The sequence below is a fragment of the Mauremys reevesii genome, linkage group 27 (assembly GCF_016161935.1).
Source record: "Mauremys reevesii isolate NIE-2019 linkage group 27, ASM1616193v1, whole genome shotgun sequence".
In the NCBI taxonomy this organism is placed as follows: Eukaryota; Metazoa; Chordata; order Testudines; family Geoemydidae; genus Mauremys; species Mauremys reevesii.
This window is the reverse complement of record NC_052649.1, coordinates 4,149,088-4,165,165: the sequence shown is the minus strand read 5'-3', so window position 1 is coordinate 4,165,165 and position 16,078 is coordinate 4,149,088. Positions and strand designations below refer to the sequence as shown.

General features: G+C 40.4%; 2 protein-coding genes across 4 annotated transcripts; both read right to left on the bottom strand.

Annotated features, from left to right (window-relative positions):
* Positions 1-6,968: 6,968 nt before the first annotated feature.
* HOXB7 (homeobox B7) lies at positions 6,969-12,629 on the bottom strand. Of its 2 annotated transcripts, none has more exons than XM_039517025.1 (3): positions 12,450-12,629; positions 10,881-11,463; positions 6,969-7,898 (listed from the first exon to the last, which is right to left on the bottom strand). In XM_039517025.1, exons 2-3 carry the CDS (start codon positions 11,278-11,280, stop codon positions 7,645-7,647), a joined length of 654 nt encoding a protein of 217 aa, XP_039372959.1. In that variant the 5' UTR covers positions 11,281-11,463; positions 12,450-12,629; the 3' UTR covers positions 6,969-7,644. The 2 variants fall into 2 exon arrangements, with proteins under 2 accessions (XP_039372959.1, XP_039372960.1); XM_039517026.1 differs by lacking the exon at positions 12,450-12,629 and adding an exon at positions 11,876-11,958 and having other exon boundaries at positions 10,881-11,053.
* Positions 12,630-13,596: 967 nt separating this feature from the next.
* On the bottom strand, positions 13,597-14,926 carry HOXB8 (homeobox B8). 2 transcript variants are annotated; one of them, XM_039516779.1, is made up of 2 exons: positions 14,506-14,926; positions 13,597-13,904 (listed from the first exon to the last, which is right to left on the bottom strand). In XM_039516779.1, the coding sequence occupies exons 1-2, from the start codon at positions 14,924-14,926 to the stop codon at positions 13,597-13,599; spliced, it is 729 nt and encodes a 242-aa protein (XP_039372713.1). The 2 variants fall into 2 exon arrangements, with proteins under 2 accessions (XP_039372713.1, XP_039372715.1); XM_039516781.1 differs by having other exon boundaries at positions 13,597-13,901.
* Between the last annotated feature and the right edge of the window lie 1,152 nt (positions 14,927-16,078).

Genomic DNA, 16,078 nt, shown 5'->3' with positions numbered 1-16,078 from the left:
GGGCATTCGACCGAACGTAATCTTTATAATTCAAGGAAATAACATGTAAAGGAAATAGTTTCTCTCCCCTCCTTTCTGACTGAAATCTATTATATTTGTTCTTGCAGAGTTTTCCTTTGTGTATGGAGTGGACCCAAACCTACGCAGATCTGTTTTATTGGCATGGGAACGTGAGATTAAAAGAGAAACTTGACTGTCTATTGGGGGAAGAAAAAAAACCCTCCATTGAACAATGAAGTTAGTTGCTTTGCAGGAGGCAAACACTCAGACATTTGATTAGAAAGTTACGCAAAATGTGTATCAGAATAAAACCAGGAACATCTGGGATGATTTGCACAGCATGCGGAATCTGGGCTATGAAGTATGAATTCCTGATAATTAAATGAGTGAGTAAAATCGCTGGAAACGTTTTCTTTACTTCTTTTTAATTATGACAGTTGTGAAAATGTTCCTCCCGAAGTATGTTTAAAGACTGTTTCCCCAACCCATGGTGATGTAGCATTTCTACGAAATGCAGCTCCATTTAGCATGTTTGTGGCTAAGGATAACTTGTCCTACCTTTTGGATGTAGTCGTTTTTATTTTTATTGTGAATGAAAAAATAAATAAAATTCACTAATTGAAACTCGCCTCTTGCTAATTGCTTATTGTTAATTATTTAGACGGTTATTTAGACTGGAATAATATGCTGTGCCCTGCTAAAGAAAGATAGCGCGTCACTTAATATGCATGGACTTTCAGTGGGAGAAAAATAAAAGAAGAAAACTTGGTATAAAACATGTATTAAGCTTTGAAACATTTATAGATCTTAAAGTGTCCATCATCCATATACTGAGACCTGCAAGATGGCATGTTTACCATCTGTAACATGTAGCAGAGTATTCAGAATGCATTCGATCACAGATAGAATTGTGGCTTTAGTGTCAAGTCGGTGTCTAATATCATTTTAATAGCTTTTTCAAAAGGTATCTTCATTTTGTTTAAAAAAGATCCTTGGGCTATACCCTGAGTTGCTTGCTAAACTTTTAAGATAAATCTCTGCCGGGTTTTTGTGGAAATGATTTGGTGTAAGGAGGTTTCTAAAGGCAAGCAGGCATGGGGAGTGGAACACAGAGACCTAAACAGAACGGTTGCTGATACAGCTTGCAGTGTCGTCACTGTGTCTTTCCACCGTATTTTCTTTGCATATTTTCATTCAGAACTGGGCCTCCGTTTACTTAAGAAGCCTTTGGTTTTATTAAAAAGAAAAGAAACCACTAGTCGGTGTAGTTGCTAAAGACAACATAAGGGGGTATAAAATGTTTCATTTAGCACTGAGAATCCATCTTTCCCTACTGATGGACATAACTCTACTGGCAGGGTATAAATAAAGATTAAAGGGACTTATTTACAACATGTACATTCGCAGCTTTCTAGCTTAGAGAGTGCTGGTTGCGCCTTTTTCTCCATTTTTTTTGCTCTTCTGCTAGCAAAGGCCAACTCCACAAAGCAGAGAGAGGCAGATAAATGAGGGGATTAAAGCAGCACACAGATATTTCGAAATGCAAACAGAACAGAGCATTGCTTGTGCAAAAGCTAAGCTAGTTAAGAACTTTGTGGAAAGTTAAGTGGAGCTGGTGCCAATAAAAAAAAAGGGTCGCTTTTTTTCGTGTAGAGCTGGAATTCTCAAGCCTTCTGAAGTGACAACACAGCAGGACCTTCCCAATCAGGGGACTTATTGCAGCCATAAAGTCAAGCTAACACTAAGACAACATTTGAAAAGCCTTGTTACTGTATTTAGACATATAACGCTATTAACAGCAGAGACGATTGCTCTTGTAATATACATCCTCGCTCAAATTCCTATTAGAAAAACGGCACAAGGATTATTTTCTCTACATTGTTGGCATATTTAAAACAATGACCCCTGAAGGTGTTTAAAAAATAATTCTCGCTCCATCCGCACATAACCATTTGAAACTTAATTTCCAGCAATTTAAGTTTAATTTACCTGACTTCCCGTGCAGTGCATAATAACCTCGTTAATGGGATCTTTGAAAAGAAGCAATAATAATCTACCATTGTTCCATTAAAGAGTGCAGCTAATAATTAACAAAAAAAAGTGAGAGGGGGGTTGCGGGAAGGACCTTGGGATTGTAAAAATGTATCCATATTACCTTATTTCCGCTAAAGGAAACCCTGAGAGGGTTTAGGGGAAAGAAATCTTGCTAGGAAAACTAAAAATAGGGGAACAGGAACGAGTGGAAGAGAAATCAAAGCATGAAGCATGTAGGTTGCCTGGAGAATGCTACTGAGTGTGAGCAGTTACAGAATGGAACAAGTTAATCATGGCTGTTATTAGTCAAAAGGAGAAACTTTTTATTTATTTTAACATAGTCTCTGGGCATCTCACTTTCATATAGGGGAATGTCACTAGTCTAGACATAAGCAGTTGCCAGGAAACTGTGTGGTAGTAGGAGAAAACGAGGGAGAGAGAGAGCTTTTAAAATAACAGGCGTGCATTGTCCTTTCAAAGCCTACTGTATCTTAAAAGGGATTCCTCTTACGCTGTCACCCTCTGCTCCCCGCCCCAACCATCACCTCAGCTTTGTGCACACCACTAGACCTACCTTTTACAGACCACTCCAAAATGATCATTCGAAACAATAAACAAACAAAGAAATAGTTCATTGACTTTATAATTAGCTCAAATCTCCTGCCTTCTTGTCTCCTCATCTAATTACGGCTCTCCTTTCACAAGCTCACTAGCTGTGTTTGCTGTCAAGAAATAATCAGCTTAATTTCCTCTTTTGGTTTTGCACTACATAATTGATAACTTATAGATAATGAACATATACAACTTGAAATCCTCGGCAACGCAGCAGGCCTCAGAATAAAAATGGATCTGGTCTGAGGTTCCTGTACCAAATCGGAGGTCACATTTGTTCCATTTCCAGGAGATATACAAACATGCAATGCATTTATAATCCACTACTCGAAAAAAAATGTCGAAAATGGAATTTGTTAACCAGTTTCAAGGGAGATTAATCACCGAGAAATATTTAAGCAAACCGAAGTTTTCTTGCATTGGACGGTAGATGGCAGCAGACAGCATAAAATGGGCTGGAAAGCAATTTATAACAGAAAAGACATAAAGAGAAATAGACCTTCCGTTTTAAAAAATAAACAACTAGGTGATGTTTAAACTACAGGAATTCCTTAATTAGCAACTTATCTATGTTCTAGCGAAAACATTTAGATTTCATAGACAATCAGACATTAAAGGGTGCCCAGGATAAAGTGATTAAAAAGACTTACTTGGAGTGACATTTAAGTCTGGGGTTCTACAAGTGGTTTCTCACACAGCATTTTAAAAATTTCAGCAGAAATTGATTCTGGAATTATGTTATTTAAATGAAATAAAATAATCATTTGCCTTTTCTTAAGAACAGCAGTCACCACGGATTCTATAACATTTATGGACCTAAAAGAAAAAGCACTTCAGCTGGCTTTTATTTTTTCCTGTTATGTAGGAACACGTAACAGCTCCTTCAAAATATCTTTTGAAAATTAATTTTTGTTTGCTATTTCCACCATTGCTATAATTGACTCTTGCCCGCCTAATATTCAGGAATAGTCACGCCGGGTGATATAAGTCGCCCTGTCATCTATTTTTAATGGTTAACTCATGGGTGCCTTCCTTAATCAATATCCCTTTCCATGCACAAACCTCGTATACCGTGTTATTTGAAAAGCATCAGAAAACCGTAACAACGTGTCTTTTTTTTTAGTCCTGCAATAATGAAAAGGAACATTCAAAATGCCCTGCATCTCCGAAGAAGTCTTTTCTTAATACCAAAGCAACCATTTCCTTTAGAGGAGAAGATATTCAAATAAAAGGATATTTTCACACCACACGGTAGCAAGTGGAGGGAAAGGAAGACATAAATAAACAATAAACGATATGTAGGGACCTACAGCTCCACAGACACGTTACATTGACAGGAGCATTGCAGAACGCAATGAATCCCACCCACCTTCATTCCCTCTCAGCGTCCTCTTTCATTTGGGAGTTTCACTTTACAAAAATAAATGTGATCATAACGTTGCCGCCCGGTAGTTGCTATTATTCTTATTATGTTTTCTAGTTTCCAGAACCTTGTTCTCCAGGACTGCGGTGGACTGCCCTCCTTGAAGAAACCACCCACGTAATAATGACCCCGGAGAGCAAAACAAAACCCAACTGGCTTCAATGCAAACTTCGCCAAATTACTGGGCTCGCCTGAAGACAGGCAAACTGGCAAGATAATTCTGCTCGGGAGGGGTAAAAAATAAAATATATCCGCGGCAACAACTCACATAGGGTTTGGCTGGTTATTATATTTTTTAAGGCAGTATCTAAAAGACACCGTGACCAAAGTCCATAGCAGCCTTGTTTCCAAGTCAGATATCTACTATATCCAGGTGATATTACTGTCTTACTGTCTCTGTTAATCTTTCTTTCTTTCTTTCTTTTTGGGGGAGGGGGAGGGAGAGAGGGAGTTTTATAATTGCATTTTCTCAAAGCAAAAAGGGAAAAAATCAAATGAAGAGAAACATATATTATTCCCTTACCTTTTGACGTCCATTTCTGTGGTATAAGTTTTTTTAAAAAAGCAAATAGCGTTTGTTTATCTTTTAGCTGACAAATATTGTCCCAACCTGATAGCCGTCGATTGTCTCTCTGACTTGTGATAGCTTCTTGCATTGCTGTCATTTGCATAGAAAATGGAGTAACTTCCCTCTTGGAAAAATATCAGCCTCCACTCGGCACAGAATCTCCACTTCCCCTCCATTACTACTGAGATTCCAAAATCAGCAGGCAAATTAACACAGGAATTAAAAACAAAAAATCTTTGAACTCTCTCTCTCTCGCTCTCTTTTGGGGGGGTGAGAGTGTGTGTGTATGTGTTTACCCCCCTCCACCACCTCCTCCCCCGTTTAGCCCTATCGAGTTTATACACGAAAGTAAAAAAATGTAAAGAAGCAAGAGCCCTATAGAGGACACTGATCCGACCCAAGGTACAGCGGCCAAAAGAATGGTGCAATATAACCACATGGGAAATCATAAAAAGTTCATGTTCACGGTTAGCAGTCCACATGACCGGCTCTGGCCAATCCCAGAACCCAGCCACTCATAAAGTTCTATCACAAAGTTGTAAATTTTCATAAAACAACAAGGAATTTATTGCATTTCTTCATGACTGCTTTAACAGCAGTCTTTTTCTTAGCCGCCATCTTTTATTTTTTAAACAAAAATAAAAGAATATGCAAAGATCTTTTTTTTTCCTGGTGGGGGATTTAATGGAGGTGTCTGAATCACACCTTACACATAAGGCTAAAAAAAGATTTTTAAAGGATAAGCGATGTTACAGCAGCGGGTTTTATTTTAACACGATTTAGCTGTGTAATTATGAATCCTTCTGCTAAAGCAGAAGATTAGCCATTGCAGGCGTCGGAGAATTTAGAAATAGATCAAGATAAATATCACGATAAATATATTGAAATGCTGGCTGTAGCTATAACATAATCTAAACATATGTATTTATGTTTCACTACGTATTTAGGATCAAACACACCACACACTCAGAACATTAATTGGAAACCCTGACACTAGGTAATTTTTGTGTGTGAAAATCACCAGCGGGCTGTAAGGTTTGATATTACGCTGATAAGTTGTGCTTCAATAGATTGAGCAGAATAAAGATTTTTTTTTAAATCCTTAATTCAGAGATGCCAGGCGCTGCGGAGGTACATGTCACAGGGACAATAGATCTGGCCCAATGCAGCAAAACACGTTTCACGAGCAATAGGAATTTTCTGGAACTCAGTTTTCGCTCTGGAAAGAGTGCGTAAGAAAACAAATGACAATGGGGGAATTTGATAAGGAAAATTTTAGTTTTCACCTTCTTTCATTCTCTGATCAAGTGGGATTTCTGTGCAAACGCCATAATATATGATACATATAATAAGTGGCCTACCATCATGATTTTTTTTTTAGTAATGTGCTAGATTCTTTTATCTAAAAGCTTTTATATTCTTATTTCGGCATCCCACGCTCCTGTCTCTATAAGTGTGTACTGAGGTTAAAATGCAAGACAGATCTTTTATTAAATGTTTCAGCTTCCGTGATGAGATGAGAAAGAAAGAAAGAAAGAAAGAAAGAAAGAAAGAAGCCATTTAACAGCTACACCTAATTCCACGCGGTCTGCTTTATTCGTATTCCTGTTACGCACATATTTCTAGAACTGCGTACATCTCCCACTTGAAGAATATGGTCGTTTATTGCGCACATTGGAAACGTTAAAGAGAGAGACAGAGAGAGAGCGATGCTCGCAAGTGCTTAAAATTAGTTACCATTGTTTTGCATTGTTGATTTTCCTGAGTTTAATTGGTTTAATTTATTTTATGTGTGCTTTGATGTTAAACATTATTTGATGCTAATGAAATAGTTACAGTCCACAATAAAGCAATCGAAAGGGGGGGAGGGGACAACAAACCCCAAACCATCGCAAAATATCTTGTGTCCTTGGGAAAGGGTCAGATTAGTCACACGAATCTATATATAATATATAGATAGTTTTTTTATTGTTTCTTGCTTCTCTGCCTTTACTTTTCCCGTCTTTTTCCCAGCAGACTAATCTGTGCAGATATTTGGAGGAAGGGAAAAGAGTGAAATCTGCAAATCCATATTCTTGGCAATTGTTTTTTATACCCGACTATGAGTTTTATTTCGCTAAATGTTTTAAAGTATTAACATCTGTAGAAAGGTCATTAAAACGTTAAATACGACTGTTATGCTGAAAAGTATCGGGCACGAATAAGATGACGTATCAGGGGAAATTAAAAGGGATATTTTCTTTATATCCTGAAATAAACAACTGAATTATAATAATGCAAACACATAAGAAAAGTGCAATGAACTGAACACCGTTTTAGACTATTGGTGGGTGTTTTTATTATTATTATTTTGAAGAATAATAATCACAAACCAGGAAAAAGAAACGCGCCGCTATTAAATAATCTTCTACCTTGATATACACCGCTTTACTCAGCACAATATTAATTCATTTTTTTTCCTAATGACTTGAACAAGGAAGTGGTCCAGGTAAAAATATACACAGACAAAACAGCATCGCAACCAGAAAAGAACCACAGAGGTTACAACAGAACAAGCGGTAATGATCATTCATATTATGTACAGAGTATTATATACGTTATGTATAATTTCCCCTCATACTTTCAGATCACATTTTTCTAATGAAAGGTGCTAACACGACCACATTACTTCATACCAAAAAAGTACACAAGGAAATACAAACAGGGAGATTTACAAATACTTGTACTATATGAAGACCCACATAGAAAAATGTATCTATCTGACTCTAAAGCCACATTTAATAGGTAGATATTATTATCCATTCTATTGTACAAAAAAAACCCAAAGACTGTAATATAGGTAGTATTTTTTTCAGTATCAGGAAACAGAATGCATCATTCTCAGGCTTGTTTTTTATTTTGATTTCATTTTTTTAATATATATATATATAGTCCTGTATGTTTAGGTTTCACGTTTCCTGGATTCGCTTTCTGGACTAAAGTCCCCTTCACCCAAACCCCATCCATTTCATTCTTCTTCATCATCTTCAGCGTCTGGTTTCTCCTGGCTATTTGAACCGGTGCATGCCGTTTTGTTTTCCTTTTTCCACTTCATGCGTCTGTTCTGGAACCAGATTTTGATCTGCCTCTCTGTCAGGCACAAAGCATGAGCAATTTCGATGCGTCTTCTTCTGGTCAAATAACGGTTATAGTGGAATTCTTTCTCCAGTTCCAGGGTTTGGTACCTGGTGTAGGTCTGACGTCCTCTTTTTCTGTCAGTCCCTGTGAAACAATAAATTGGAATCAAATGAACTCTGGGTGGTTGTTGGGTTGCTTTTTTTTAGGTTTTTTTTGTTCAAACCTATTCTAGATGTTATAGCTATTTAATCCACCAACGGCAGATTCCCCAGTTGTTTCCTCAATAGAGCATTGACAATTTTACATCGGCTTAGAATCTGATCCTTTTATTTTGGAAGAATATATCATTCTAACAGAACACCCACACACCCATCACATATTGAATTATTTTTGTAGCTGGGTATGGGGTGGTGGTGGAAGGTGTTCCCAATTTTCAGATTGCGTTTGTGCGAGAGAGAACTTCAGCTGCCACTTTCATATGAAAGCATGTTTTTTATTTTTTTTTAACCTAAGACATTTCCCATTAACAAGGGAATAAATAAATTAATAAATACATTCCCTAACTAGATAGAAGCATCTGCTAAATATACCATTTCAATTATTTGTCCTCTGTTAAAGCTGTCATCATTAAGCCCTGTTTGTAAACTGCGCAATGGTCTTAATTATTTAACGGAATACTTTCTGTATTACATTGCTCTGGTCTACTGGAAACGCGCAGTCAGTGGTTGACATGGATAATGTTACTTCCTCAGATGAAAGTGGGGTATTTTTTTTTAAATCTGTCAGAAAGATGGGGCTGCATAACCAGAAGTTTTTGAAGAGGAATATTTTTATCTACATGGGAACAGGCTGAAACAAAGACTCGGCAGTCATCCGGCATTACCCGCAACTATTTAGTTGTCTGTGAAAGGGGACTGGAATGAAACCAGAGCACATTTTTCGTGCCATTTGTTGGAATTCAATTGGAAATGATTATGCAGCAACATGATGTTTGTGGCTTCTATTTTTTTCTATTCAGCTGATACCCAGGATGGCCAGTACAAGCCCTCAACATGTATCGAAAACATTCCAGTGGATTTTTTTTTTTGGGGGGGGGGGTAAGGAAGAAAAGACGGTTATTAAAGAAAGGAAAAGGAAAATGGCCAGGCTGGCTGTAAAAGAGGCAAGGAAGTAAAATGTGCAGTTCTGTGGAATGTGGGTTGTAAAATCCGTTGAGGGAAGAGCCATAAACTGTTGTTGAATGGGAATGGCTATACTATCTTTTCATCGCTGATGAAATTCCACAAACCCAATTACACAGTGGGCAAAGCTGGGGCGGGGGATCTCTAGGAGCAGGTAGTGTTTTAGTTTTAGGCACTGCAAACCACAAAATATGCATCTTGGAGGGCTTGTATTCGCAGGAATCCAGCATATTCGCACTACTCCAAAATCCTCCCTAGACGTCTTGTTATCCAGTGGCACATAGAAAGAAAGAGTGGGGGGAATCCTTACATCGAAAGGCAGAGATGAAGTGTTCACAACCAGAAATATTTGGTCTTTGATACATCAACTGTAAAAGTGAATGAATTATGGAGCAGGTAATGGAAAATACTGACCACAAATAAGGGTAGGGTAAACTCCTGCTTGAACCAAGCGCCTGCACTGGGTTTCCTTCAATTGGCACATACATTGGACAGGAGTTTGTTCTCCCCTAAAGTTTCCTACCAAGACACGTTCAGACTATCTGGCTTAAAGTTAACTCATTACTTAGGAGGCTATCAAGTTGCAATCTGGCAAATCATAGGAAAACCAGAGCTTATGAGTAGCAGCGAAATGAGCTCACATGTTCCACACTACTTTCAATGGGGCAGCAATCCTTTTTTTTTAAAAAACCACCTCCATTTAGAGTAAAAATGAGATATTAATATTTCAATTTGCTAGGTAGTGATCTGAGAAAGACCAGATAAGAATTAGAAGTGATTTCGTCCAACAACAAAAAAGACACAGGCCAGCGTTTTCACGCCTTATAACCCGTGCATTTCTTAATTCTTGAAATGATTTCAGTTTATTGGGAAACCAAGGGTATGTCAGAACACTATCTCTTGTAATGAATAAGCGTGTTTATTAAATGTTAATTGACACTAATATGCTGATAGGAAGCGTGTTTGTGAATGAAATATACGTATGCCAGCCGGGATGGGTGCATTAGGCAGATTTGTATTTGAAATGCATATGTTAAGTAGGCATCTTCGCTCAATGAGACCCTGTCCCTCTCCCCTTATCTTGTGGTGAGGAAACAGAACCCACAGTTCCACGGCCCGTGTTTGTTCAGCGCTCTGACAGCATCATGTGGGTCTAACAACTTTTGGAAGCTGGTCCAGGCACTTTGTCTAATAACCCCAATGCAGTTCCATGACCGCGGATCAGCACCTTACCCAGAGCTTCTCCAACAGGCAATGCAAAAGCATAAACACGCCGACCCTCATTAACCAGGGGTTCTAGCCGCTGCGTGATTAACACGAGACCTGCATTTATTTATTTGTTTATTGTTTATTCCCCGTCAGAAATTTCACAATTTTGAAAGCAGGGATTTAATTGCGAAGTGGAAGGATGTGTTGCCGTTTCTATTAGACTAATGGTCACATTCAGGGCTTAATTGCGCTGTCTGGGACGTTATGCTAAGGATCTGGCAATTAGAGCTCTAGCCATTTTAAACAAGCAAGCAAATAAATAAATACATCAAAAAAACCCTGCGAGCCGCCTCTACAGAGTTTCTTTAGGAACAGGCAAACAAAAACACTGGTTTTTTATAAATAGAGTTAAGTATGGGGACAAGAAGCTAATGGCCATGATTTTGCAGCCCTGCCTTTCCTCACGAAGACAAACTGCCTCTTGCATCGCATACACGCAGCACCAGCAGCTCTAATAAATATTTAAAGCTAAAAGGATGGCTTTGGGGGGGGGGTCTCTCTCTCCCTCTCTCTCTCGAAGGCAGGGCGAAAGAGTGCTTCATTTTCGGCGAAACGTCATAAAAGGAGTTGGGGACAATTCCCCCCTCCCCTTCCCCCCACCCCTTCCCGCACGCCATAAAATAATTTACATTTTTTCCCCCTAAGGCGTCTTTCTTTAAGGAGGCTTCTGACTTACCTGTACTCCTCATCCAGGGATAGATCCGGAAGTTGCTTTCGCTTTGCAAGTCTGAGTCCCTCTGATCCGTTTTGCTGCACGTCTGCTTGGAGGCATCTCCCGGGCACATCATCGAGAGGTTTTGCTCAAACGGAGAACAGTGCATGTTGAAAGAACTGGCTTCCAGGCCGTAGCTGGTGGAATACATGCTAGAGGTTTGGGGGTGCATGCTACTCCCATTGGCGTACAGCCCGGGCATGGAAGCAGCGAAAGAGGCGCTGGATCCAGATCCATACCCCGTTCGTTGGGTATTGGAGGCAAACGCGCAAGAAGTTTGCTCAGGAAAGACGCCGGATGGGAAAACCGAACTTGCGGCTTGATATTTAGAAAATAAAGCATTCGCATAATACAATGAACTCATAATTTGGCCGGGTGATTTGTAGGCCGGGACGTTTTAGTGTCGGTTTTACGAGGTACCGTGATATATTACGGAATTAGAGTCCAGATTTACACCAAAAAGGACCCCCTTTTTCCTCCCTGACCACGTGACTCCGGGGCACGTGATTTTGCCCGCTCCAATCAGCAGCCAGCTTCCCACTGGCTCCTGGTAATGTGGAAAAAAAATTTGGAGTGCTGTTGGATTTATAAAATATGATAAATAATGTATGTGATATAAACCCTCCAAGATCTATGCGAGAATGGGGTGGAATTGTGCCGGAGTCGATAAGCAACCTGTAATCAGTTTTCAACTGAGACGAAGAAAGAGGAGGGGTGGGGGGGGGGAAGGGGGGAAACACGTTGGTTATAAACCAGCATCTCTCTCTATCTCGGTCTCTCTTTGCTGGGAGAAATAAATGAACTGGGTTCTATTTATTCCTTTATAGATTCTGTGTAAAATTCCTTCTTTCGCCCCATAAGATCTCCACTGTCTTTGCCATAGTTTTTTTCGGGAGACTGTCCACCCTTCCCCCTACCCCTTATCTGTAGCCCTGAAAAGACAAATGCCTCATTGATACCTCATACTTCAGGGTTTTTGTAAAAAAAAAAATGCTATTCAGCTGTATATTCAATTCATTCTCGTGCCACAGGCGCTGAGCTGCGCATTGAGCTGGCATTTGCTTTCCTTGGTGCGAAAAATAAAGACTATACAGATCCCTTGTTTAGCTTGTCAGCGATTCTAGGGCAGCCAATTACAGCTATAAGGAAAGCGTTACCAGCTGGCTGCTTAGCTTTCTGCTGGGGAAGCAGGGAGAGCTTCCAAAAAGTAACCTGTCTCTCTCTCCCCCCTTCTCATTTTTTAAATCAAAGCCTCACTGGCAAATGAGAAGCGGATGATTCATCTGCATCTCAGATTTTCGCTGTTCCGCCTTCCCAAGGTTATGTTGAAAGGGAAAACAAACCTCACGCGCATACACTTCAGTAGTTCCATGGTGGAAGATATCAGGCAAAGCAGGAAGGGTTCGCGTGTCAGCCACTCAATTGCACAACTGACAATTCTGCAAACAGACTGGGGGGGGGGAGTGATTCATTTCTGAGTGATTGGGATTCATCTCGGGGAACCCGGGAGTAAGCAATGAAAGAAAAAATTACCTTGAGGAAGGATTTCCACACAGCCACCTAATCTGTCAACATATATGAACTGTTAAAAAACAACAACAAAACAATCCATTGCCCCGCACCCCGAAAGAAGAAAAGCCCTGCTAGCATACTTCAGCCACTGCCTCCTCCAGCCTTAACAGCAACCTAAACTCTCCAGCCTTGCTAAAGGCTAAGCACTCCTCTGACTGCAATGGCTGCAGTTCTGACACAATTGACTTTTATTTCCTTTCTATCAAAGTAGTCCTGGAGGAAATGAAGCAGGGTAAATGAATGATGTCACGGGATTCTCGCTTGTAAACTTTATTGTAACTTTCTTCCGCCGCTTCCAGGTTTAGACAATAGAACAAAGTGATGAAAGAACAACAAAATATATCATTAGTTCCCCCCATAAAGTAATTCACGTATACAGTATACATTCTTTTTCACAGTAAACCTAAGGATCACTTTACAACTTGCTCCACTGTGCGCATGCTAACTAAAGGAGAGAGAGAAAGAGAGAGGAAAAAAGGCTTTTGGAAGAGACACAAAACTGTAAACAAACAAACAAAAAAACCAATCAAACAAACCCCAAACCGAAACCCAAGAACAGAAGCAAGGAACGTGACAAAATAATCAACATAAAAGAGCGGGAGAGAGCAAGAGAGTAGGGAGAGATAACTACAGCATAAATAGGCAGTTTCATGTTGTCGGGATGTCTGTTTCAATAGCTACCTCCGGTACATACAGTGAACCACAACAAAAAGGAGGAGGATTCAAAAGTGCACAATATAATTCCACATAAACTCCTATAGCATTGAAAGCAGAGTTAACCAACCCCCCCAATAAAGAAGAGAGAGAGAGAGAGAAAATTCACAGTCATGTTTTACATAAGCTATTGCGATACACTACCACTAGTTAATAACTGGCGAAAGGCTAGAAAGACCTCCGGATCTCTTTTGCATACTGTTCATTGTACCAAAGGACAATCAGGAAAAGTGGGTGCTTAGAGCTATATTGTTTTACGGCAATAAAAGGGTTTTTTTTCTTCTCTTTTCTATGCATTGCTCCCCTCCCCCCCACCCCTTACATTAACTGCCATTAATGTAAGAGTCAGGATCCCATCAGACCCTCAGTGCTTGCCTCTCAGTTCTTAAAAATCTTATTTCTTGTCCCCTTTCTGTCCGTCCCCTTCCTCGTCCACCTCCTGGGCTCTTTCCATTTTCTGTTTTTCCAGTTCTTCCTGCTCGCATTTGCTGCTGGGAAACTTGTCTTTGTTGTTTTCCTTTTTCCATTTCATCCTCCTGTTCTGGAACCAGATTTTGACCTGCCTTTCTGTCAGTCCCAGGGCGTGCGACACCTCGATCCTCCGCTTGCGGGTCAGGTAGGGATTAAAGAGAAATTCCTTCTCCAGCTCCAGGGTTTGGTAACGGCTGTAGGTCTGCCGCCCCCTTCTGCGTCCAGCGGCTGCTGGGGGGTGGCAAAGGATGGGGGAGAAGAGAAGGAGGTTGAAAGATACATAAACCAGGCTCCGGAATAGAAAGGGGTGGGGGGGGGAGGAGAGAGGAGACAGAAGCAAAAGCAGGAAACAAACACAGAGACAGACCCGACTCTTCTGTAATATTACAAAGGGGGGGGGTGACTCTGAAGGAAAGCGCGTGGGGGTGGAAAAATCACACAACCCACCCTCCCGGAGCGGGGCTAGCAAAAATGGGTTCACTTGCAAAAATCATCATCATCATCTCTCCCCACTCCTTTGTAGTCAAAGCGCAGCGTAGAGCTGGAGCCCGGGCGAAGACCAAAAACAAAGCAAAACACACAAAAAAACCCACCCTCAAATGAAGGCGCTTTCAGGCTATAAAAGTGCAATAAACTTTAGGGGGAGCGCCCCACATTGAAAGCCCAGCTCTCCACAAGGAGAAGAAAAGGTCTCCTTCAGGGTAATTAAACTATAAAGCAATTTACAAGTGCAAAAGTTTACCCCCATAAAGCAGTAAAAAGTAACTGTGGAAAGGGGATACTTTATGGGTTCAGGAAATGCCTCCTCTCTGCCCTTTCTATTTCGCCTCACCTTGCGGTCGCATCCAAGGGAAAAGCTGTGTAGGAGAAGGACTCTGCTCTGAATTCTCCGCCTCTTCCCCCAGGCCGCTGGAAGCCAGCTTGCAATCCGTGTACTGCACCAGGTCCGATTCCTGGGCACCGAACAGGCTTTGTCTTTGCAATGGGTCGTATCCATAGAAGTTGCTTGGATCCCCATGGCACGCTACAGCGCAGGGATTCTGTTGGTAAGGGGAGCTGGAGAGAGAGGATGCTCCGTGGTAAAACTCCTGAATTTGGGTCGGATGCTGGAAGGTACCACCAGTGCTGGGTCCATACACAACTGTGGGTCTACCTCCAAGATCCTGAGCAAAGCCACAGTCATAGTAGTTGGGGCGCAGAGAGTCCCCGGTTTTGTATTTGGAGAACAGTGAGTTGACAAAATAAGAGCTCATTTTAATTTTTTTTTAAACCACGGGAATCTATTAGCGCAGAAAGAGCTAAGATGCTAAGCAACAACAGTTTGTGATTTCCAGGAATATAAAAGGAGGATATAATCAAAACTCTAAGCCTGCATGATATTGAATTCTTGCTTCCCCCCCCCCCTAAAAAAATCGCCACTTATAGAGTTCTCGCTTTACATTTCCAAGAAGAGATGCCAGTTCATAAACAGTTTTCAGTGATTTACTTCGGCGCAAATGAGTTGTTTCATATTTTGCAGTGTCTTTTCATGATCATTTGCATCTATTACCAAAACCTCATCCCATTGGCTTCTCCTTACTCCACACGGACTCTGCACTGCATGATTGTGAAAAGAAGAGTGTGAGAGAATAAAGAAGGAAAAGCCAGAGAGGGAGAGAGGGAGGGAGAGAGAGAGAGAGAGAGAGAGAGAGAGAGAGAGAGAGGTGGGGTGAATATACGGATTAAATATGTTTAACTACCTACATTAATGAGATATCTCTCGCCTCACAACAAATCAAATACCTAGACCACCCAAAAGATTGATTTTTGGGGAGTGTTGGAAAATCAAAGAGAGGCGCGCTCAGTCGTTAATTTCAAAATTTTAACGAGGCAGTTTTAGCCTTTTTAAATGTCAGGGTCGCTTTGGAAAACTGTAAAAGAACACGATTTAATTGCTACCAGTTTTAAAAGGTCCTATAAATGTAATTGGTATTTTAATACAAGTTATCAAATCATACAGCTTCTTATCCTAAACATATTTTAAAACAAACGAGGTAGTCATATTTAACATTTTAATGATCAATTTCCTTATTATTGATAAAGGTTTAACTATCACATGAAGGGAATTGCATTTGTAATAGCCCCAAAAAAGGCTGTAAACTGTTTAACAAACTATAAAACGCAATAAAGCCAGGGATGTTGTTGTTGTTTATACCGCACTACATAAAAGCTGTTAGGATTTTACGAGTTCCTTCCTCTACTGCTATAAAACAGAGGTTTCGATTGGAACCTTTCGCATTATTGCAAGATGTTGGGGTGTCAATATTGAATTAAAATGATTATAGTTTTTCATATATAACATTGACTTTTTGTGGTTCCCCCCGCCCCATCCCATCTCCCCCTCCCTCCCTCCCACCGTAGAGGAT

What these genes read in the sequence shown, in the direction of transcription:
- HOXB8 (XM_039516779.1), bottom strand. Translation starts at nt 14,926, where the DNA reads ATGAGCTCTTATTTTGTCAACTCACTGTTCTCCAAATACAAAACCGGG. An exon ending in CCCTTGGATGCGACCGCAAG is followed by an intron (nt 13,905 to 14,505) that starts GTGAGGCGAAAT and finishes GCCACCCCCCAG; the next exon opens with CAGCCGCTGGACGCAGAAGG.
- HOXB7 (XM_039517025.1), bottom strand. Translation starts at nt 11,280, where the DNA reads ATGAGTTCATTGTATTATGCGAATGCTTTATTTTCTAAATATCAAGCC. An exon ending in TCCCTGGATGAGGAGTACAG is followed by an intron (nt 7,899 to 10,880) that starts GTAAGTCAGAAG and finishes ATTGTTTCACAG; the next exon opens with GGACTGACAGAAAAAGAGGA.